Source organism: Cottoperca gobio, chromosome 20 (assembly GCF_900634415.1).
Source record: "Cottoperca gobio chromosome 20, fCotGob3.1, whole genome shotgun sequence".
Lineage (NCBI taxonomy): Eukaryota > Metazoa > Chordata > Actinopteri > Perciformes > Bovichtidae > Cottoperca > Cottoperca gobio.
In genome coordinates, this window is record NC_041374.1 from 10,428,547 (window position 1) to 10,452,634 (window position 24,088).

A 24,088-nucleotide genomic window follows, 5' to 3' on the forward strand; every position below is an offset into this window, starting at 1 on the left:
CAACATATGAAGGTGGATTATTTTACGCTTCAAGACTAGTATTTTCAGTCCTTACTGGAAGACAATTGGACTTTATGTTCAAAGCATCTGCTGTGGTCTTTTGTCACCACACTCTAGTTAGTAGAACCTGCAGCTGGTCTGTGTGTGTGTGTGTGTGTGTGTGTGTGTGTGTGTGTGTGTGTGTGTGTGTGTGTGTGTGTGTGTGTGTGTGTGTGAGAGAAGTGAGAGATCCCCAGCGAATGTTTTTATGTGTTTTGTTCTTCTCACTGTGGCAGGTGACAAAGACAGAAAGAGGAGCTTGAAAGAAGAAGAACAGAGCAGCGAAATCAAGGAGAAATTAGAGAAAGGAGACGAGAGTTGCATGTGGAGAGAGGAGAAGAGACAGGAGAGGGAGAGAGGAGAGGGGAGCGGAGAGAGATGAGGAGAAAGGAGACAGGACAGAGGAGAGAGGAGAGGAGACAGGAGAGGGAGAGAGGAGAGAGATTAGGAGAAAGGAGACAGGACAGAGGAGAGGTGACAGGAGAGAGAAGAGAGGAGAGAGAAGAGGGAGAGAGGAGAGAGGAGAGACGCTGACAGAGGTGAGAGGGACAGAGGTGAGAGGAGAGGTGACAGGAGAGAGAAGAGAGGAGAGAGAGGAGAGAGGAGAGAGGAGAGAGGGACAGAGGAGAGAGGTGAAAGGAGAGGAGAGAGGAGAGAGGAGAGAGAAGAGGGAGAGAGGAGAGAGGAGACGGGACAGAGGAGAGAGGTGAAAGGAGAGGAGAGAGGTGAGAGGAGAGAGGAGAGAGGAGAGAGGAGAGAGGAGAGAGGAGAGAGGAGAGAGGAGAGAGGAGACGGGACAGAGGAGAGAGGTGAAAGGAGAGAGGTGAGAGGAGAGAGGAGACGGGACAGAGGAGAGAGGTGAGAGGAGAGAGGAGAGAGGAGAGAGGCCGCAGTGAGCAGAAGTGAGTGGATTGTTTACACAAAAGAAAAGTTTGAAAAGGATTTTAAGAAGAAAAATAACTCAGGAATATCAACTCAAAAAGGTCAGGTAATACAAATAAGGCTACATTAATAATGATAAAGACAATGCAATCAAAATATTTCATTAACTATTGCTATAAAAAAGTTGACACAAGTGGATGTTATTGGCACCCTAGTTTAGCTGTAGAGGATGAATAAAGAGACGGAGAGCAAAAGATGGGAAGGGGGAGGTAGATGATGAAAGATGTAAACCGAGAAGGAAGGAGGAGAAGGTAACGGTCAGAGGGCATTTTAATCATTGTAAGGTGAAGAAAAGTAGGGGAAACGAGATGGAGTGATTTATTATTCATAATTAGCCGACTTGGTACAATATTCAACAAACACAACCTCAGTGGAAAGGTGCTACCTGCAGCCACACGTCTGATATTAATGAGAGTCTGGAAGAACTGTCCTAGTACAAAAACACAGAGCACCAAGACCCACTCTCACACAAACCCCCACAAACCCCCACATGCACATCGCACAGTGAAGGCTCTGCGGGACCTCAAACATCCTTAATCATTCCTTTGCATTACCTTCCTACTTCAGTACAGCGGGTCGCAGCTGTTTTGTTTTGTGTGTCTCGTTCTCAAGGCATCAATATTTACAGCCATATAAAATGCTGTTCACAGCTCTCACAGGGGCGAGGAGAAGGCTCTGGGCACACTTGGCTCTGGACAAAGCGTAACTTTGAACAGTTGAAAAAGAAATTAGACGGTGTAGTTGTGACAAGCACTACCTGTGGAACCAGCCACTGGCCAAGGATCGATTCTGCGTCTCCTCTGCTAAAGAAATAAGAGTGTGTACTGCCCGAGCTTCCCATTGGCCCGAGCGTTTGTTTGTGACAGATTTATCGTTTAACCTCGATTTTAAAAAAGTGATGAAAAGGTTTCATTTTTGACACTGTCGAGGTACTTGGGTTTTAGAGGATGCGTCTCTGACGGGATGGTGAAGAGGGACACTATTGGGTCGAGAGGGAGACCTACTGCTCTTATGCCGCACTTGAAAAGGTGGGTAGTCATTCAAACAGCTTGAACAAAGTCAATACATGCGTGTTTTCACACCTGTTTGTTCAAAGCAGGTTGTTTAATAGCACTTTACATTACAGCTTTGTGATAACATGACAATAATGAGGGTATGGGGAGGTAATAGCACAACCACCGTTTCTTCCTACCTTTATAGTTATTCATTTTATTACGTTAAACTATATACCAGAAGTCCTGAGTCATGACTTGAAAACACAAATTAAAGTTTCTGTGAAATAACTATGGTTCAGGGTTCGAATGCTTTAATCAGAGATCTACATTATCTATGTCGTGCATATAGTAGGTCTGTGGATACATCAGGACTGAAGATGTCCAAACGCTCTTAGATCTGCTCAGTCTTGCAGATCTAGATATATTTTTACTGTTTTCTAATGCCGGCTGATTCTCCAGAGACGAAGATTACAAATGCTTGACGGAGCACGACAGTCCGTCACTGATTCAAGTGTAGTGAAATTAATACTTATTTTCCAGTCCCTGATGTAAGTCTAATTGTAGCCAGCTAAGTCCTTTATTAGATCATCGCTTACTGTCATGCGACCGGAGGGAATACAGTAAGGGTGTAAACCGGCACGGATATAAAACGCCTACATTTACTCCCTTTCACTCGCTATAACTGCTTAGGTTTATGTTGCTGTTGGATAGAAATATACTTCCATAATGTAATAGTATAACTTGCTTTCAGATAAATGTAATGCTTTTGTTGCGTCCATAATGAATTTTAAAAAAAATGCATCCTGAGGTGAATTCTAAAGGGGAAAGAAATAACTCATCATCATCAGTAAATGTTTGCATGTTTCTAACACATTGTTGTTTTAATGAGTTTCACTCACTACACAATGTGCAGCATGTTATGCATTTGTCAATGAGACACATGCACGTGAATGCATGTGTGAAACAACAACTCGTCAGTAGAGAGTGTTTCTCATAGTGACAGTTCTGTACTGGCATCAGAGGTGGAGGGAGTACTCAAATCCTTTCCTTGAGTAAAAGTATACTGAACACATTCGGAAAACCACAAACCTGCAACGGCATTCATTCTTGAGCAAATGATCTACAACTCTGCAAAGTAGGATGTACTCGCTTTCCTACGGTGCTGCAGGTACCGTCTGGGACTCACGACTAACCAGTACATAGGATTTATTGGATATCGAATATAATGGAATTTCACTGGTATTGGTATCGACTATTAAGTATCTGGTACCGCCACAACCCTACTGCAAAGTGACAGAACATATCATGGAGTTAACATGAAGTCAACATTTCTTTCCTGAATATAATTGCCTTTTAGTTTTGACATTACGCGATAGTAGCAAGAAGACATTTCCATTTTACTTTGCAGATTTTCCAGGCAGCCCATTAAAACCCCAAAGAACAAAGACTTGTTATGAATGATGGAATAAGTTGACATGGGCATTTTATTCTGCAGTGAAGACTACAAATATCAAATCATGGTTGCATTCTAGTGAAGGGTCGCCATTAAGTCATTAAGTGGTTGTTCAGATGTAGAAATGTCCTAAAATATTGCCTGTAATTTGTTGTAATGTGCTAACTACGCATGGTGGCTGAAAACATTAGGAATCTAGAGAAGCAGATCAGCGGATCAACTGGAGGACTTAGAGGTTAAGTGCCTTGCTCAAGAGCACTATGGGAGATGTTACTGGAAAAGGGAAGTGCACTTGAAAACTATTCTCATGCACACTGTAGCATTTTCTTGTAACGTTATCACATCATCTTCCTGTGATTATGGTGTACTTGTAAGTCTGGATAAAAGCATCAGATAAGTGTAGGTAGATAGACTAAAAGGCTGACATCAACATCACATGTACTCTGTTGATGCTCTTAGAGAAGATCTTGTGGAAAAGCTGCTATCAGTCAAACACTATTCAACTGGCTATGTGAGAAATGGATTCCAGCAGTGGTGCACCGTCAGGGCCAGCAAGGCCTTCTCTGCTGGCCTAAACATCATCAGAATATTAATTTCATTTAACGAACGGTAACTCTGGCTCACAGCCTCCAAGAGGTGGAATAATTCAGGTAGGACATCACTGAAGGCCTAGATGTGAAATGCATGGCCCGCCACTGGATTCCAGATAGTGTGATTAAGCTATTTCAACGATGCACAAGCAACCATGAACGTGTTTACAAATCGTCACGGCCAGATATTTCAGTCTGCGTGCCGCTAAAATGGCAAAAAGAATAAAGTGGACCTATTTCTTAGGCAAAGGCCACATTGATCTCAGGTGTTGAAGGTTATCACTCAGTTTGTTGGTCAATGCGTTTCACCATTCTCGTACACTTTCTAATTCCCTTTTACAAACGGATGCATTGACCACAATCCATCTATAGATGATGCTCGATTTACTTCTAATAGTCTGCAAAAACCACACAGAAAGAAACAACTCAAGAGTACTGAATAGATGCACACAGGCCTACTTTCAGGCTCATTATAAGGTATTAAGATCACCCCCATGTTCATGGATGTTTTAGACCCTATTAAACTATACGACGTTACAGTTGAACATCATGTTTAACTTTAGCACACAGTCGGCTAACTGATACAAATCACATTGAAGATTCCAGGTAAAAAACAAAACCTGTCGTTCTATTTTTAGCTACTTATGTCGACATCAAGCGGTCTTCATGGTGAGTCATGGGAGTAACACTCTGAACCTCACATGCACAAACAAGCCTTGATGCACAACAAGCATGCGCAGGAGCTAAATAAGACGCACGCACACGCACACGCACACACACACACACACACACACACACAACACGTTAGAATGGTTTCACAGGATCGCCCATTACCACCCTTTGAAGTGTGTGAGTTGCTAATGGTTTTGGATCCCATTCAGGGAGAGTCTGTGGCCTGCATGTCCATTAGCTGGCTGACACACTCTGCTGACTAAACACAACAATTCCAGTGCCCTTTTCCTATGTGTGTCTCTCCCGCGCCCCCCGTCATCTGAGAGATGAAATTAGCCCAGTGAGTTTGTGTTGGTGTCTCTTTGTCTGCTCGTGTTTGTACGTCTGCACATATAGAGGACAGGTGGAAGTGTAACTGTCTGATTTAGTTTGAGCAATCCAGAAGACTGAAAGAGAAGAAGAACAGGGCAGAGGACACAATAAAAGTATTTCCCATTTAACACTTTTGGTTTGGTTTGGTCAGATGAGTGCAGATTTTGATTCTCTTCAAATGGGCATTTGAATAAAAACGTTTCTAGATCATTTGTGGTCTCAGGTAAGTGTAAAGGTAAAAATGTCACTCTTTCAAATTGGGGAATCTTGCTACGGTCTCTTTAAACTAAATACCTTTCCAGTTCTGTTCCACTGACACGAGTTGTCCATCTGATTCAGATTTATGGCTGGCAACTTGTAATTTAAATGTAAATTTTCCATTCCAACTAATGTTAGACTGGTTTAGTCTAATATCATATTATTATACATTTGATAAGCAATACTGATGCATATTGAAAACCTCAGTCATAAATGATCTTTCCTTCACCCTGAAGTAGTGTGGTAGATGTCCCCAAATGATGCCAAAGAATAACTTTTAAACGTTGGTGAAAGAAGAACATGTAAATATATGATAAAGACAATCACAGTGCAAACATATTACCCCAAATTCATTATAGTAAGCAGCTGATAAGATCAGCACCATGAATGGAATAGAAAAGTTCTAAAAATAAAAAGTCAATAACTACAAAAAATGTTTTTGCTCTACTGGCCACTGCCCTCTGCCAGCGAAGCTGAATGCCTAAACCATTGCTCACCAGGAAGTATAAAGACTTGACTACACACCTTGATGTGTGGACTACACTAGCTTTACATCCAGCCAAAGAATCAGACCCCACACTGAGCTTTTAGGGCAACACTTTGCACCGCGTCCTTCAAAGAATGCCAAAGAGCATTCGCCTCTCCTCTGCTCTCAGTCAATCGATAGCACACTTTTATGCCTCCTTAGTAAAAAGCAAAGAGGACTTCTGCTGCACAATGTGTGTGTGTATGTGTGTGTATGTGTGCGTGTGTGTGTATGTGCATTCCACAAACAACACTTACACACATTCACTAAGCCGTTCATACTCAGACGTGCACACAGGAATCAGAATGCTTACATATTCTATCCAGGCGCATGGTAGGGTGCTGACTGAGTAGATAAATCTATAAATCAGATTTCATGTTTCCTGTCTGCCCGTCTGCCTGTGTTTCTCTCTGCCATGTACTCAGTCAGCATCGCTGTGCGTCCCAGACACAGATTAAAGAACTGAAACTGATCTGTGATCAGCCATGCTCTAATCCCCTCCATGTTGGCCACCATCATTTCATCACTAGACAACTGATAGAGATGCCAGCAGACGGGATGAACATTTTTTTTTTTAAGCAATGATATTTAAACTAATTCTCAAATATTTCCATTTGGGAGCACAATTTGAAAATGTGAAGCGCACTGTGCATGTTCTGCAGTCATTAACCAACAGTTTAATGGGGAATTAATGAAATTCCAAATTAATCAACTGGGCTGCTTAAGGATTGACCTAACTTAATCTACAGCTGTGCCGTCGTCTTTAATATCGTCTTTGTGGCACTTTCAGCAGCTCTAAATTGAGCTCATTCTTAATTAACTCACATAGCATATATTAATTAGTAATTTGACCTCTTTCTACAAAAAGGTCAGGATTAACCAGAATTATTGTTGGAGAGCATTAACAGACTGCACTTTGTGGCCGAAGGCAGAAAAAGAAACGTATATATTATAATACTGAAACAATTCCCAGTAACTGAAACCATTTCAAGCACTTAACTCTATTTTTCACAAACACAATCTGGTTAATTTATTAGTTTGTTGGCCACAGTACGCTAAAAGAGTCTCATTAGCTGACATTTCATTGAACCAGTAAATGCAAAGGCAGAAGTGGCAGTAATGGAAATCACTGACTAATCGAATGCAAGATATACAAGAATCCAATAGCCTATGGCGGACTGCTCTTTCTAAATAGAACCCGTTGATTGATAAAGAGCAAAAGACTCAGTTTCTAAATAATGAGTCAATGACACCAAAATATAAGGAATAGTTGCACTAATTAGTGACATTTATTGGATTTTAACACCACAAACCTCAGACATATTCCTAATTATTCTTGAGTAGACACTAAGCAGGACTTGGCTAAGTAGCCTGTTGTCCAACTCTGCAGTGTGTTGTTGATTCCACTACATACAATAATGCTCACGATGTCTGTAAAGGCATTCCTCCAGCAGGACTGAAGTTATTCTGAACACAAAAGCTGGCACTATTTCCTCGTGTATCTGTGGGCGCAGCATCATGGAAACCAAGGCTTGCTGCTTTTGTCAAATAAATGTAATTGTTGCATCAGTGTTGTTTAGACCTGACTATCAAGACAGCTTGAGGGAGAGGTGAAATATTCATAAAGGAGGTGATGGGTACAGTCAGCAAGGAAAGTCAGATGACGAGTTATGAATGGGGAAGCAACGTGAAAAGAAACAGAAGGAGGGAAAGAAGAATGAAGTGGGGAAGAGTGAGAAGGCAACCGGAGTGAATAAAACACGAAGGATTAATAAGGGAAGGGAAACATGGACAGATTATAGACAAAGAGAGGGAGAAAAAGACAAAGAAAGTGAAAGACAAATATAGGAGGAAGGCAGAGAGATGGTAGGTGAAAGAAATGTGTAAAGAGGAAGCAGTGACCCCTGTCTGACTAATCTTAGCTTACACTGTAACATCACCTTGAACCAGAGCTAATGGACCACATCTTGCCTCAACTCTCTTTTTCTCCATCTTATACACACAAAGCTATTTTTTAACCGCACAAGTGTCTACACACACACACACACGCACACACACACATTGACACAAACAAGAAGCCCATGTGGTTACCTGAAGCAACTCTTTGACACCCACACACACTTAAACACACACACACAAAGATGTGTTAAAGGCAGATGGTTAGCAGTACAGACTATGTACAAACAGATGTACTGCACATGTACTTTATGCGCATATGTGCAGAGGCACACAAGCAAAATTACTAAGGATGTCCCGAGGCGATCCTAAGAATCAGTATCAGGAATATTTTTAATGGCATTGGCTGAAACAAAGCTGCTCAAACTCAGATCCTTTTCTTTACTGAACTCTGTGTTTTGTCATCTCAGGCTGCAGCACTGCTTTTCTTAATGACAGCCTATTTCACTGCATACGAGTGAAAAATGATTTGGTCGCACTAGTGATTGACACCCTTCCTTTCTAACTTTTATCCAGTGCAGACTAGTTAACGTTGATTCAGCAGGTTACTTGATTGCAGGGCACTTTTAGAATACCAGTTATTTCAAAGTGTGAGATACCTATTTAAAAGAATTGTTCGGTAAATATAAGCATCGGATCAAACTCGTCATCGGCACAAAACCAATATTAAAGAACCCAAAAATACATAAACACACACGATTGTGTGAATCTTTGTGTTTATGGAAATCCTGCGAGAGGTTGTTCCAAGACCCTGCAAGTGACCAGGCCTGTCTGACATCCCAATTACTGTGCACCTTAACCACTGTTTCCTCCTGACTGAGCATACATGCAAACACGCAAACACACACACACACACACACACACCCTCCACAATAATAAGTGGGCACAATGCATGCAACCACACTCAATGAAACATACACTTTACCTCACACACACAAATGTTCATTCAAGCACAGCCAGGGAACACCATCAACATTTGTCCGTTTACAGCACAGACCAAGAGATCCAGTCATTCACACACACACACACACACACACACACACACACACACACACACACACACACACACACACACACACACACACACACCTCACTTAGCCATGTCTATTGAGAGCAGTGATATTAGCAACAATGTCATTCGCATTCAACAAGGCAGACAATTTGCCTTCCCAGGTAAATGTATTCTTCTTCTTTTTTTGCACAAACCCTCATACATGCACCACAGTGAGACACACACACACACGCATACACCAAGTCATGCACACAGTCAGGACATACACACATTGCAGCTTCACTATACTGAAATAGAGATATGCACAGAGAATAACAGGTTATGTTTCTAAGTTACTGGCTCGCTACAGTATGTTCCCATTCTGTCTCTGCACTTTTCCTTTGAGTCTAAAGAGAAAAAGGAGGAGTGTTCCTTCAGTGGAAGTAGCCCAAAGATTAATTCACTTAATCTTGGGCTGTAAATGGGGTATTCAAGCGGCTTAAAAAACAAATTGAATGCAAAGGCTGAGAGTAATAACAACATTTGTCTTAGCTGCGGCACAATGCCCTTTTCCACCACGCTCTTCCACATGAGCTGGTGGCTAGATTTCCAACATCCATTATGACAGAAAGGGACTTGTGCGTTCGTACATGTACGTACGCGCACGGTCTGACAAACACAAACTCACTCTCCCATACACATTACGACAATGCTACCTACTGTAAATATGGAGTGACAAAAAGATGGAGTGAAAGCCATTGTGAGACTCAATATAAATGAAGTGTGTGTGTGTGTGTGTGTGTGTGTGTGTGTGTGTGTGTGTGTGTGTGTGTGTGTGAGAGACAGTTGGACAGATGTTGTGCTGCAGTTTTGAATGTGTAATCCCCAGATTCATCATGTTACCCATCAGGCTGTGCAGATCAAAGGGTTAATGTTGCAGAAATGTAGGTTAAACTCAAAAAAGAGAGAAAAGCAAAAGCAACAGTTTCATTATCCACCGACAATACGCTCGATACAACTCAAGGATCTCAGCTTTATATTGCTATATACTAATTAGTTCATGTACCAAGCTCAAAGTCTCATTAAATCATTGTACTCACTATGTAATGTACTCTCTATGACTAAATAATGTATTTATGATTAATGTTTTACGTGCCGCCAACATCTCTTCTGCAGAGTAAATTGGTACTTATATATTTTGGGAACACTTGTACGTCTGACGCCAGTGTCATCATTATGTTGGAGTTCTGGTTATTAATTAATATTAATAGAAATATAAAAATATTCATTCATAAATAGGGGTTGATAATAACTGCCACTACATTAAAGTAGGTGCTTTAGCTCAAAAAGACATCAAAATGGCTATCAGAAGGAATTAATAATACAATCAAAAATAATTATTAATTATATTAATTAGTACGAGTTAATTTACACCAAGTCCCCTCAATGGGGCACCACCTCATGGCCAGTTAATGTAATCTCATTAAATAGTCTTATTAAATATACTAGACAATAAAACATTTTTATTAAGGAGATAAATGTCAAAACACAATATCTAATACTTAATATTCAAAAGGGATTATGTACACAAATGTGTATGTGCGTGCGCCTGTCGGGGTGCGGCAAAAAAGAATGTGTGCGTCTCCACTGTGCTCTGCGTGCACAAACGTGCGTAGAACAGAGATCGTAACGTGGATGACAATGATGTCGGGTTAAGAAGGTGTTAGCGTTCATGCATCTGTGTTTACAATACTAACACATCGCCTGGCGAAACACACTACTACATGCAATAAACGTGTTCTTTAAAGAAAGAGTCCAATGATCAGAGAGCCATCTGATGCTGCGGGCTGTGGTGGCGGGCTTTACCGGGCCGGTGCCGCGGGGAGCCGTGGTGATACCGAGGAGGTGAAGAGAAGAGACGCAGCAGAAAGAGAGCGAACACACGGCTGTGTTTTGGTTTCATCAGCTGAGTTTTCACACCTATGTGCGAAAATTAATGTCACATTGCACAGGGTCTTAAAACAAAGGATTATGGGAAATTGAGTCAAATAGCTCAATCGCCATACTGTGAGGATCTAATATCTAATATCTAATAGTACACTTTTATCAAAGGAAAGATCAAGTGTTCTTTTCATTTAAAGTTCACATTATGACACATAATCTCTGTCTGGTTATCACGTGAGTTGTTATGACTGGGCTAACATGTTTATAATGACGTGTGTGGTTCAGGGAACCCGTTATTCAAATAAAGGATAGCGTTCTCAATTTGATCCATCATTAACCATCATTGTTCTTTATGTAGGCCGAACTCCTGACTCATAATGAAGCTCCTATAGATACACATTTTAAAATGACGGTGATGACAATGTGCAATGGGTGGATTTTAAGTGGCTATTCACAGGAAGCCTATCATAGGATCAATCAAGTTGTAAAACCAGGTATCAGCAAATTGAAGTGCACTGTTGGGTGACATCGCCTGCTCCATTTTCTGACTAATGCAAGGCTGATGCAGCTGCAGATTATACTGTAATAACAACAGTAATATTGAATGACAAGGTTTCAGAGAAAATCCTCGCCCCCTTAACAATCTTTCCTCGAGCTGTCTCTCCTCATCCTTCTCTCTTTTCTGATAAATGCTGCCCCGTCTCTTGTCCTTCTCTCTTCCCCCTCCGATCCTGCCAGACTACTCTCCTTTTTTTAGAGACACTTGTCTGACGAGGTGGACAGATTCTGACGGGTTCTAATGAGAACACATTCCACTAGAATAACTTTCAGATCCTGCACATGACACACACACACACACACACACACACTATTTAATTAATGTGCATGTCTGAGGTGGGCAGTCGTTGTGAGCTGCATGGTGTGGGCCTGCGTTTGTTTGGGAGTGTGTGCATGTTACGTTACTGACATTGTTAAGAGAATTATGCTGCATGACTTGTCACTGCACATTTGCATCACTGTGGCTCCCTTGATGAAACAGAGATCGCAGTAGCGTTCACTTTCAAGAGAGACATTTCTATTCTTCAAGGAGACGGATACAGCAGTCCAAGTAAAAAGCTAACAGGGAATAGAATAAAAGAAAACAGTGATTGTGCTCTGGCAATTCGTTTCTTTCTCTTAGATGTTTGCTTTGCTTGTGATCTATGACACTAATAGGATAATCAGCAGAAAGCCTTGATGAATGTGAACGTGAATATTCTGGCTTTTTTCAGTAAACTTGTGTCATATTATGCATGTTGGGATACCCTTGTCAAGTCATTTATTATATTAAATAAAGTGCTTTTTGGCAGTGGGTTATGGGTCAACCGTTTTTGTCTCAAAAGCACTGTCATGAATTGATGTTTTAGTGGGATAATATATTCATACTCTGATGGGGCAAGCAAATTTTAAGAGCTGTATAATCCTGAAAATGGAGAACACAGTGCGACTGGTTATTTTGGTCAGTCTGTTGCAGTGAACGAGTCGGTGCTTCTTTTATCAAACATATTATATGTATATATATCAGGAGAGGAACGAGAAGGGGACAGATTGTGAGGAGAGACACCGGGTGGATGAAAAAGAGGACAACAAATACAACCGGGGAGAGGGGGTGATTACGGCCAGATGATAAAACCACGGAGGAGAGCCAAGTAGGGATTGAGAGAGTTAGAGATAGGTAGGGACAAGAAGAAGGGCGGAAAGCAAGAAGGAAAATGATGAGAGAAAGAAAGAGGAATCAGAAGACTAAGGGGGGAGGAGTAGGAGGGAACAAAAAGAGAATGAGGAGAAGAAGCTGAGGGAGATGTATTGAAAATAAGGGAGGTAAAAGGAGCGATACATTTTATTCTTTTTAAAGCAGGAGGAAGAGAGCAATTTAAACAGATGGGCAGGGCAGAAGAGAAAAATGGCATCTCACTTGCAACACGCACGTACGCACGAGGCTCTAGGTATCCCTGTGGCATTAGTTTTGAACGTGTCAGGGAAGGTTTTTTCAAAATAAACTTCCAGCTTAGGTTCACTTAGTTTTCAGGTTTACTTACGCAACAAAACTAGAACTAAAACTAGAATTCCAGGTTTAAGCTAAATTTAAAAAATTGGGTTTAGGAAAACATTGTGGTTTTGGATAAGATAAGTTTGTTGTGTAAAATAACTGTTAAGTACGTAAATTATGTACCAAAAGTAAGGAAAAGTGGGGGCCTATTTGGTGGTTCCTGTTCTCTATGACAACATTTTGCTATGATGACAAACACACAGACTCACAAGCTGTAAACACAACGCCAACGCTGTCGTGTCTGGTAATAAGTCAGCGTTAAGTTTTGGTTTCACACCGGACACGAACAGACGCTAAATGGTGCGTTGGTATCAGACGCTGAGAGGCTCTGACCAAGCGTGGATATTTCTCGTGTAAGGAATGAGACAGCCACGACTAGTCAACTTCTTAAATGAGCCACTTTTAAACAGAAGCTACAGCCCAATGGGCTTCCCTTAGTCAGGCCCTAGTCAAATATAATGGGAAGAACTATTACAGGGATGCAACAACAAGATGCAGCTGAATACTTCCATTTGGTTTCACATTGTATACAATGAATTATATTGAAGAATAGGAAAGCCTATCTTGCCCTGGAGGTGCAACCAGAGTGATGTCTATGTCAACAGGCCAGGCATGCTTAATGAGATGAGAAAAGGCTAATCTGATTCTATACATGACAGGCTCTAAGGGCATCCCATTTAGCCACCAACAGTGTCACTAAAACACAAGGCACTCTTTACTTTTCACACACTAATGTAGGACCTGTCCTTTACAAATGGAGCGATGAATCTGTGCGGTGTGAAGCTGAGAAGAGAGTTCAGGGCTGATTAAAAGGAAAGATTTGCGATTTCAAACTATGTAGTTAAACTGTTAACGTTCATAAATACTGTACGACATTAATACACATTATGCATTGAGCCGATATTCCAGTCCTGAAGCATCTTCATGAGAAAAAGGCGTTGATTTAAATTGCAAATGGAAATATTAATATTATAAAACTTGGTGGTGGGATACGTTGCCTCAGACACAATAACTCATAAGAGCGAACAGCTGAAGTACAAGGACAAACTACTTTTCTTCAATTGTGTGAGCGCCTGTGGTTGTGTATGCACCTTTGTGCTTATGAGAGTTCTTATGCTTGTGCGTCTGTTCATTTCATTTTGTCTGCACGCAATAGATATTCAGCAATTGATATCACTGTGCTATCCAATTAAGTAAGACTGGAATGCAACATCAAACTGACAGATGCTTTAGGCCAAGCTTGCGTGGGAGAAAATCCCTAGATTATTGTTCAACATACAATCATTTGTGGAACCATATATTCATGAACATGCAAATGCATATAAACCCATATACACAAGGGCAAAACAGTTCTATGTATTGCTCGCTCTCTTTCTCTCTCTCTCTCCCATTAGCACACATTCCTCATGTTCAGTGGGCACTTGGGAGCCTCCACACGGTGGGTCAACCAGCCCATTGACTTTTAGTCTGTGAGTGAGTTTGTCCCAGTAGGATGGATTAGTTAATCTTTTAGTCGGTGACTCAGACCATTGGTCACAATAGCGTTGTCTATTCCCCCCTGAGTGTTTCACATCCAGTCCCTCAGGAGGGATAAAGTCAGCACTCACATTTTAGCTCGGGTGGAGCTGCTGGGCCAATTCAACATGCTGTTTGTATGACTTTCTCTCTCGATATCTCTCCGTCACACACACACACGCTTTGCTGGCCTCCCATTTTTGCTAATTCTACCCTGATCCTTCTTCACTTTCATATTCCTGTTGTGTCGTACAGTTTTATATTTTGTAATGCAAAATGTATCTATCTTTAACAAGACACTGAATATCCTCTTGCTCCAGGGACACTGATGTTGACCCAGTCAGACCTGCCAATTGACAGGAGCAAGAGGACTGGGGGTTTCCATAAAGAGATCAATAAAGTTGCATTAAGTGTTTTCACTATGACACATATTCACAGGGAAGTCGCCCTTATGAGAAACAGCGTTGTAAAAGATAAAAGAAATACGCACTGCCCGATCTCTCCTTCCTCCCCTGTAACACTTGCCAACCCGCAGGCACACACGCGTGCAAACTGCTCGCAGTGCCGTCTCACCGTCGTTGTCTGTCGGATGGGATGATTAATGAGGCGCGTCCCCGGACACATTCATCCGGGACCCGAGAAGCCCTGGCGATCACTGGGGGAATCAGTCACACCGGCTCAGCAACATCGGAATGACACCGAATCAAGCATGTTTCCAGGACAATACAGAACCAATAAAAACACATTAAAGCTTATAAATAAAGCTTATAAGTATCAGGGGCATCGTAGGTCTAAAAATATACCAGGGGAAATATCATACCAATAAGTATGCAGAAATACGCAAAAAAGATCATCCGTCTTAAATGTGTGGGGCTTTAACCAGGCAAGTTGCTCCATCCTTTGTATTTAAGGTATTTATTATCATCTGAACTTAGTATAAATTGTCTCAAAGTTGTGCAGTGAACGTTTGCTAAAGTTGGCTAAAATGTGCCCAGACCTGATAATAGAGGCAATAAATCTTTAATTTGCCTGTGGGTCACTGACAGTGAAGACTCAGGTCAGTAGACAACTCCCTCCTACACATTTGGATATTCAACAGAACATCTGCATTTTAATTTGTTTTGGACAAAAAATCCCGAAAATCCTAAAAAAAAAAAAAAAAAAAAAAAAAAAATAGCCATTTGTGAAATGCTTTCAAACTGTCGTCTCTCAAATGCACTCTGCCCCAGGATCGAGTCCGCAGAAAGGACAGACAACCTCAACTGACACACTGAAATGGCATTCAGTAATCCAGCTCTTCTTAAAAACCCATGATCAAAAATCATCTAACAGGAATAATCCCGGGCGCTAAAATCATTGGACCGGAGATCCCGAGGAGTTAACACGTGTAGGTCTAAACTCAGAAGGTATCCCCGCTCCCTCTCTCTCCCCCCCAGGTGCAATCTGGCTCTTAAACTCCCGACAGCCCCAGCTGGCTCCACCGCCGGGATACCTGCAGCCCCTCCGGTAAACGCAGTTCTCTCCCTCTACGGTTCTGCTCCAGAGGCAGGCTAGGTCTGCTTCCCATCCATATCCACTCACCCGTTTAGCACCGGGAGAAACATCCACAAAATTAAGAAAAACAACTTACGGGTTGTTGGCAAAGCTCCGTGCACACAGTTGACATGGCTGAAAATCCACAAAGCGACCGGCAATAACAACGTCAATCCCTGGGCAGGTCGGTGCCGGTGCATCTTCACGGCCGGTGTGGACGCAGCAGAACGGGAGAGGGAGAGGAAACACTCAGAAAAACCAGCAGGGTGGTGGTAACGCCAGTCGGTCCGTCAGACTGGCTTCGCAGTTGAGGACTGGCGAAGAGGAGCCAGGCTGCACGGACTCTCACTCTCACCCTCCTCCCTCTCTATCTCTCTCCCTCCCTCTCTCTCTCTCACTCTCTCCAACCAATAAAGAGATGATGTAAGGATCGCGCCGACTAACAGGCTGGCCCGTGCTTGCATGTGCGGCACACTTCTCTCTGCAGCTATTTCGCCTCCTTAGTTAGCGATTCCCGAATAAAACAAAACAAAAACCACGTCTGCACCTGCACAGGACGAGAACAACTGGGTGCGACTGTCCAGTAGTTCACGGAGGCATGACGGTGCACAGCTCAAATCCACTGAACTGATTTCTCCTCTTCAGCGCTCTGGTGCGCTGTCCGTGGTGCTGAACTTATCTCAGTCTTTCTGCCTCTCCACCTCTCGAGGTCTTTCCGTTTCTTATAGCCAGACAGTGCCCCCCTCCTTCTCCAGGTGGTGGTAGCCTTGTACTCAGTGCATTAGTCTCCTTTATTCACACCAAAAGCTCTGACAAAAAATACACAGGACCTACAAAAACACTCTTCGGTGTGTTCTGTTGTCAAAATGCTTTCTCGGTGAGAAAGCAAACATTTTTGGTATGCTGCTGCTCAAATGAGTTTATCAATGTGTCAGAGATATAGGTTAAAGTTGTTCTGGTTGTGGCATGTCATAGGGTTGCAGAGAATATGCTTTAGTGTTGTTGTAAACAGCACAGAAAATACACCTTCTAATGTCTAAAGGAGGAAAAAGTGTTTTCAGAAATGATTACGCATTTATTAAATTAAAGTCTATCCTCAGTAATGAGACAACAGTCGGTGATTATGCACTTTTATTTTACTTGAATATCTGTAATAACTTGGCACATCTCAGTTTTATTGCTTCCAAATTGCACAAGTGTAACTGGGGAGCTCATCTACAATACAGCAGTTATAACCAAGTAATTCTCAAAATGTTCAATGCTTAGGGCTGGATTTGGATTGGCCCATTAATGGACTTACATTCGTGATGTGCAGTTCTTAATTTGTACATACAATAAAATAAAACAAAATAGAAGAAATACAAAATTACATAAGGAAATGCACAGGGGGGGATGAAAAAACCCAGAGGGCTTGTAAAATGAAGCTACTTAACATTAAAATTAAAGACAGCTGTTAATGCTTGCCAGCAATTTACAAACAGACATAAAATGTTTTTTTAAATATCTAAAAAGGAAAGAAAATACAATTTACAAACGAGAAGTACTAGAGATATAAAGACTGGGGAAGAAAAATAAATGAAAAATAAAAACAGCTAGAAGACTTGAGTCCAAATGTTTAAACTCAACATGATTGATTGAGACAGCTGAGCTCCTAAGATAATAAACAAGTTTTATATTTTTACAACATTTATGCCTCTGCATAATTCTGACTCTGAACTGTAAGACAGTTCCTTAAAAAAAAACTCTCAAGTGCTTCTTACATCCGTTTATTCTTTCCACTGTAATGATGGTGAATTTGTAATGCATCTGTGCTATATGAATAAGGAGCACATGTAGAAATATTCTTCAGAAGATGGTGACAGAACATAATGACTTAGCGCCTTCGTCACTTCATGTCTCAGTCATGTCTGAGTCACTGTCATCAGAACATGTGTGATCATCATCACGCAGGGAACATTTTTCTACATGAAGAAAATGGTAAATGGAAATGGAAAATTCACAAGCTGCATTAATGGTAATGTGTCACTTATTTCTTCAAATAAAGGATTGATTATTACAGCAGCGAGCTATTATCACAAATGCTGGGCCATGAGTGAAAAACCTTTGTTTAGATTATCAGTCAGTACTGTACAAACAGAAGTAGAAATGTCTTTCATCAGAGATCCATGTCATTCTTCTAGAATTAGTCTGCAATGAAAAAGACGCAGGCACGTAACACTGTTGATTAAGTGTCCATTTGAGCATATAGCTTCAAATACTGCAAAATGAATATCCTAAATGCATGTTGTTTAAGTTATTTATAGAAATGAACAACATGTCTACATCTTCACAGATAAAACCCCACATCTGAAGCTGGGTTTATACTCCTTGGTTAAAAGGGTTACTCTATACACACAGAAGCTACGTACGGAGGCACCAAAACTATGCCAAAGGCTATGCCTGAGCTGAAGTGAGCCTGGAAAAAAAAATGAAACACACATCTGAGTTGAGGTCCCGCATGGGGACTGCAAGAAGTGTGATTGGCAGTTTCCATTTCATCCGAGTTTCTGATGCTCGTAGAGATTGATCAGAGAGAATACGACTTGAAACTGTGTTTGAAAAATACTCCATTATCTTCTCCTTTTAGTAACAAACATCTAGCAAAGCAATCTGCCCTGCAAATCTTCTGCTTACCGTGACGACCTGCATCACAGTGAAGCAAACAACATCAATACAGCGATGTGTTATATAACGAGGTGGACCTTCCCACTGTTATGAGAGAATGTCAACACAATGACATACTGTGCGTACAAGTAAAGCACCGCCGGATGACGTAAGATACGTCTGTCTCTTGCCACAGTCATGTCATCAACATCAAGCCAATGCTGAGCACTTAAAACCTACACTATAAGTTCTACTCCCATCAACACCTTGGTGCCAAGTATAAATCCAGATAAATATCAGCGCTCAAACATGCTCACAATGCTAACGTGCTGATGTTCTACGTTTAGCCTGCTAGGATGCTAATAAGAGCCACTGAGGCAGATGAGAATGTATTTAGTTTTGCAGGCATTTGGTCCTAAAACAAAGTATTTGGAGAAATAGAAATGTTGATGTTGGTGCTCGAGAAAACAGTCAGAGGATCACTAAAGTTATTACGATACATCATGTGGTGATCAAAACGTCTGGACTAAATTTCGTGTTAAACCGTCCAATTGTTTTCCCCTCAAAACGTCACGGTGGCGCTAGTGGAAAAGTTGGAGAATTCAGAAGGATTCCTCATCTGGGGTCCATGAATGACTGAATGTCACAACAATCCATTCAATAGTTGTTGAGATGTTTTCGTCTAAAGAAAAGTGTTGACATGGTCATCCATAGAGCCACAATATCAGGTACATGACTTCTGGGAGATGTCAAGGAATACGCTTCTTTAAATCTTTAGTCTGCTTGTTGATCACTCCATCCACCCCTCCACTACGCCGTTTGCTGTATGACAGTGCTCTTTCTCCACAAGGACTGCAAATGGGTTTGTCAATATGTCATGCATGGTAATTTACAGCCATCATTCATCTCTCAAAAACAGTGATGACTGATGGGCCCATAGATTTTGAACAAAAAAACAAAACAAGTTGATGACAGCTGTGATGAATCTCCAGACGAAGGGGGTTTTGTTAAGTCAAACGCTTGTGAAAAAAAGAGCGATTTCCACTGACGGACTGCTCTACTGTGCTCTACTGTGAATAAGGCTGCGAGGTGAGGTCACGTGTTTACGGGATCATTACAAGAGTGGCCGTCTTTATCTCTCACAAACAATATGTCTGTTGTGATAAACAGTTTTCTTAAGTAGATTTTCTCTAGAGTAGTACATCTCAAAGTGGGGTCCATGGCACTCTGTCAGGGGGCCCGTTTAAATAATTAGCTATAAGTTATAAAATTGTGCTGAATCATTTAAAAGAGCATATTTACAGAGGGGGACCATTTGCGCCAATAAAACAAGAATATAGTCCATTACTCCCACACATTTAGCTATGGGCCAATAAAAGCTAACGTTAAGTCAAATTAAAATGTCTTTCTGTTTATGAAACAGGGCTGGAAAGTTTTATAATACAAATACATTTAAATGGCATTTAAGATTACAAATGGTAGTAAGAAAATGCCTGAACAAGACTCAGATATGATTTTAAGTTAAAATATTGGACTGTATTCAATATACACTGGAGAGGACATTATCGGATAAACAATGTAAGTGATCTAAGGTGAAAAGGGAATTCATTGTTGAAACACCCAATACAGTTGGAGGGTTGGAGAATGATGCGACTAAATTGCTACCCAAGGGAGGAACTCAGGAGTGGTATATAGAGTGATTCACTGCTGTGGGGGAAGTCAAAGAAAGGAACACAAGAAGCCCTCCTCCACGATTTCATCAGGAACACCTATTATTGAGTTATTGTAGGCAAACAGGCACCGAGTAGGATGAAACAACCAGTTTTACTTTGTGTACAAGCTTCATTTGTTTTACAGGTTTCAAAAGAAGAAATCCTTCTGACAATTAGAAGAGCGCTCAGAGCGCAGACCAGGCAAGGCCATTTCCATAAGTGAAAAATAATGCAGGATATCTGCCCCGTGATTCCCACCAAATGTAATAGGTTCTTCCTTGGCCCGTGACACACCCTTACACCAAGTTTCATGAAAATGGGGCGAGAGGTTTTTCCGTAATCCTGCTGACAAACCGCCTAAAACATAACCTCTGTGGCAGACGTAATAAAAGTTTCTTCTGCAACATATAAGGCTCTGCTTTCCCAAAGTGCCATAAGCAAATATTGTGTCTAAGTTTGTCTAAGCACAGGGAATGGCCCATAGTCAAGTCAAATGATGCAACCACAGCACTTCTAGAGAAAAAAAAGCCCTTCTTTAGGTCAGAGAGAGCTCACACATAAAAATTTAAATAAGTCTAGCAATATCTCAAAGACTCCAGAGTGAGGTTATTTTTAAAATAGTGGTTCGAGGTTTTAACAGAATTTGCTTGCAATATCACAAATAACTCCCCTGGACAATACTATGCATTTGTTGGATTGCATTACAGCTGCTAGTTTTTTTCATACTGTATGCAGGTCAGACATCTTAAGTTTCTCATACCATTCCAGAAAATAACTCACGTCATTTGCAATCCAATTTAGACCCATAGATGGGAAAAATATAAAACATTTTATTTCTTTATTATCTTGTTCCTCTGGTTGGTTTAAAAATGATAAATTAATCTATTACGCCCTTACACATCAATACACCATCCTGATGCAGTGGTGCCACAATGTGAAGTGGTGGTTTTATGAAATGGTTAAAGTGTTTACATCCTTTCCTAAAAATATATATTATTTCCCGAGCAGGTTTTTCGCGAGCTAACCCGGTCCGTACCTCATAACACGAGCTCAGCCGGATGTCCAGTTGCTGTCTTGGTGAACTGCAGACGATGATGCTGTTGATTGGACGCCTGCAGACTTCAGAGCAGAACGTGGGAGATGACACCTTGTTCCTTGACCTGCACAGATAAACAGAGGTAGAAGACATTTCTTTTAGCAGCACTGAAGACAAACTAAATGCCACATTTTAATCCCAAATTGAGATTATACTCAATAACATTTACACAGCCAGCTGAATACTACATTATTATAAAATAAATTACATTTATTGTCATAGATTTCATTCAAATTACAAACTAAAACTTCTCAAATTAAGCTACTTTGAACAGCGTTAACATACATAATCATTTGATAAAGTAAGTGTTTTATCATGCCATCTTTTTTCACGGAAATCTCTATAAAAACAATTTGCAATCTTGTTAAAGTCACGTTGTGTTATTTGCAGTTTAACAGATGACAGGTGTGTGAATAATTCACACATACGTGCAACTTGCTAAGCGTTCCTGCCAGTATCTGCACTTAACATATAAAAAGGAGGCTGAAGAAATATGGCAAGACCTGAAGACAGAGACAAAGAGTTAGGGATAGATGGGAATGAGAAAAGACAGAGTAGGCTGAGAAGGAAAAGAGGAAAAAAGGAAGATCGAAGAAAAAGGAGGAGAGGTGGGGACGGAAGGAGAATATAAACTGGAGAACGGGAGATGAAGGGGGGTAAGGGAAGAAGACAGAGAGGGAGAAGGATCAAATTAGCAGAACGCAACACCATGTCATCAAACACCCTGAGTGGGGCTGGACGGAGATCTTCTGGAGTTCTGTAGACACTGCATTTCTGGATAATTAAAGTGTTTTGATGAACTTCACATCCTGCAATCTGTTCCTAATATCAAAGTCAAAGCAATCAGAAGACAGAATGTCTGATATACATGTTTTTTTACAAGCTCATAGAATAAAAAAAAAAGAATAATGCATCAGTTATCAGTGGTAGTTCTCCTCCTATATAGCCACTATAATAATAGGAGCAAAACACCCTTCAGGTCTTCATTGATAAATATATATATAATAATAATAATACATATAATCAATGTGATGACTCTGCATCAGTAGTGGAACAAGTACTTGTGTACTTTAGCAAAAGTAGCAATACCACAGCGTAGAAATACTCTGTTACAAGTAAAAGGTACAAACGTATTAGCATTAACATGTAAACAATGTACACAAAGTTTAAAAAAAGCTTGAGTAGAAGTAAATGTAGTTAGTTACATTCTACCACTGCTCTGCATAAAGCTTAACATACTGCAAACACAGCTATAATATTAATTAAAATAACTTTCTTGCAGAAGATTGAGCTGCTGTGAAGTTACAGTAGGTTTGTATTTTGACCCACAAACTCAAAACTACATAAATACTAATACATCCAGTCAATTAAGTCATAGAAAACAACTATTAGCAGCGTGCAAACACATTATAAATTCACTATGAGATACGATACAAGTAATATTTTACACAAGGACAAATATAACCTCTAATAATCCTAAACATACAATGTAAAATGCATGCTTCATGCACAGAGCTGTCTCCATGTACCTCCAGCTTAGTTAGTTTGCCCCTCATCTTTCTATTTAACTGTATCAAACATTTTGCCTGTCAAAAACACTTTGCTAAAAAGTTCTTCATGCACTCTTGGGCAGAGATATAGTGAAAGCTCTTAATTCAATTCAGCATAGATAAACTTGGCCAGTTATATCTCACCAGACAGTTCAGCACTAAAAGCTTTTTACAGGCTGGTGTTGACAGACAACTTCTCCTAAATAACTTGTACACATCTTTGGAAAAAGGACCAAAATGAGCAAATAACAGCTTTAGCTAGTTTATATGGATCACATATTAGGAGCCAACGACGATGTGATATTCATGTATGTTAGCTGTAACATCTGGCTCACATTATGACTTGTCATATCACGAAAAGCACAACTGTAACTCATAACTTCAGACATACTGAGAAGCCATGGCAGAGAGCCAGCTATCACACTACCAGAGTTTATAATTGGCCCCTGAATGCAGCACCTGTAAACTGTAACGCTATAACGCTAATTAACGTGATAACACATGTGTTGGATAGTGTGATAACATTAATATTAGACCTGCTAACATTACTAAAGTCATTAGTTACTGGTGTTAAGTTATCTCTTGGGCTAACAACTCTACAGAAAAGATATACTTAATTACTTTAAGTCACTTCTCACCACTGCAGCTAATACAAGATTTTAGCAGATGTGCTGACTAGCTAAACTAACGTAGCAGTCTGCTCTAACTTCAAAATAAATTCGACTTATGACAGTACCTGGTCTTTATTTCCCAGTCCTTCTTTGTATTCCTCCCATATATACAGTGTGTGTATCCTCACACACCTGACAGCATGGACAGGTGTTCCTGCAAAGCGTCACAAATGTACTGTAGGTCTCATGCGCACCGTTTTCTACGGAAGAGGATGAGGGCCAAATGTAAAACATGTATTTGCACTCCAAGAATTCTGAGAATAAAATCCGAATTCTGAGTTTTAAATCAAAATATTATGAAATATATATAAAAATTTGAATCTCAGAATTCTTACTCAGAACTGAAATATATTTTTTACAAGTGGCAGGAAGGCTACTGGATTTTCTCCTTGTACCTTAACTATCAGGAAGTAACAAAACAAAGTATTTGTAGAAAATGCTTTTGTAAATCATACGTGTCAACCCTCCCGATTATCCCGTATTTTTACTTCTATCCCGTTTTTCTCCCGTTTAAATATTTTCCCGTAATTATCCCGTATTT

General features: G+C 40.6%; 1 protein-coding gene and 1 long non-coding RNA gene across 2 annotated transcripts in view; both read right to left on the reverse strand.

Moving 5' to 3' along the window:
- Positions 1-16,175, reverse strand: part of cntnap2a (contactin associated protein 2a) — a 259,501-nt gene extending 243,326 nt beyond the window's left edge. The window contains 1 exon segment of the mRNA XM_029457576.1: positions 15,973-16,175. Coding sequence (XP_029313436.1) covers positions 15,973-16,075 — 103 coding nt within the window. The 5' untranslated portion in view covers positions 16,076-16,175.
- An 846-nt stretch (positions 16,176-17,021) lies between these two features.
- LOC115025385 (uncharacterized) lies at positions 17,022-23,748 on the reverse strand. Its single transcript, XR_003834199.1, has 3 exons — positions 23,613-23,748; positions 21,267-21,390; positions 17,022-18,062 (listed from the first exon to the last, which is right to left on the reverse strand). It is a non-coding gene; the product is annotated as an uncharacterized LOC115025385 (long non-coding RNA).
- Positions 23,749-24,088: the final 340 nt, after the last annotated feature.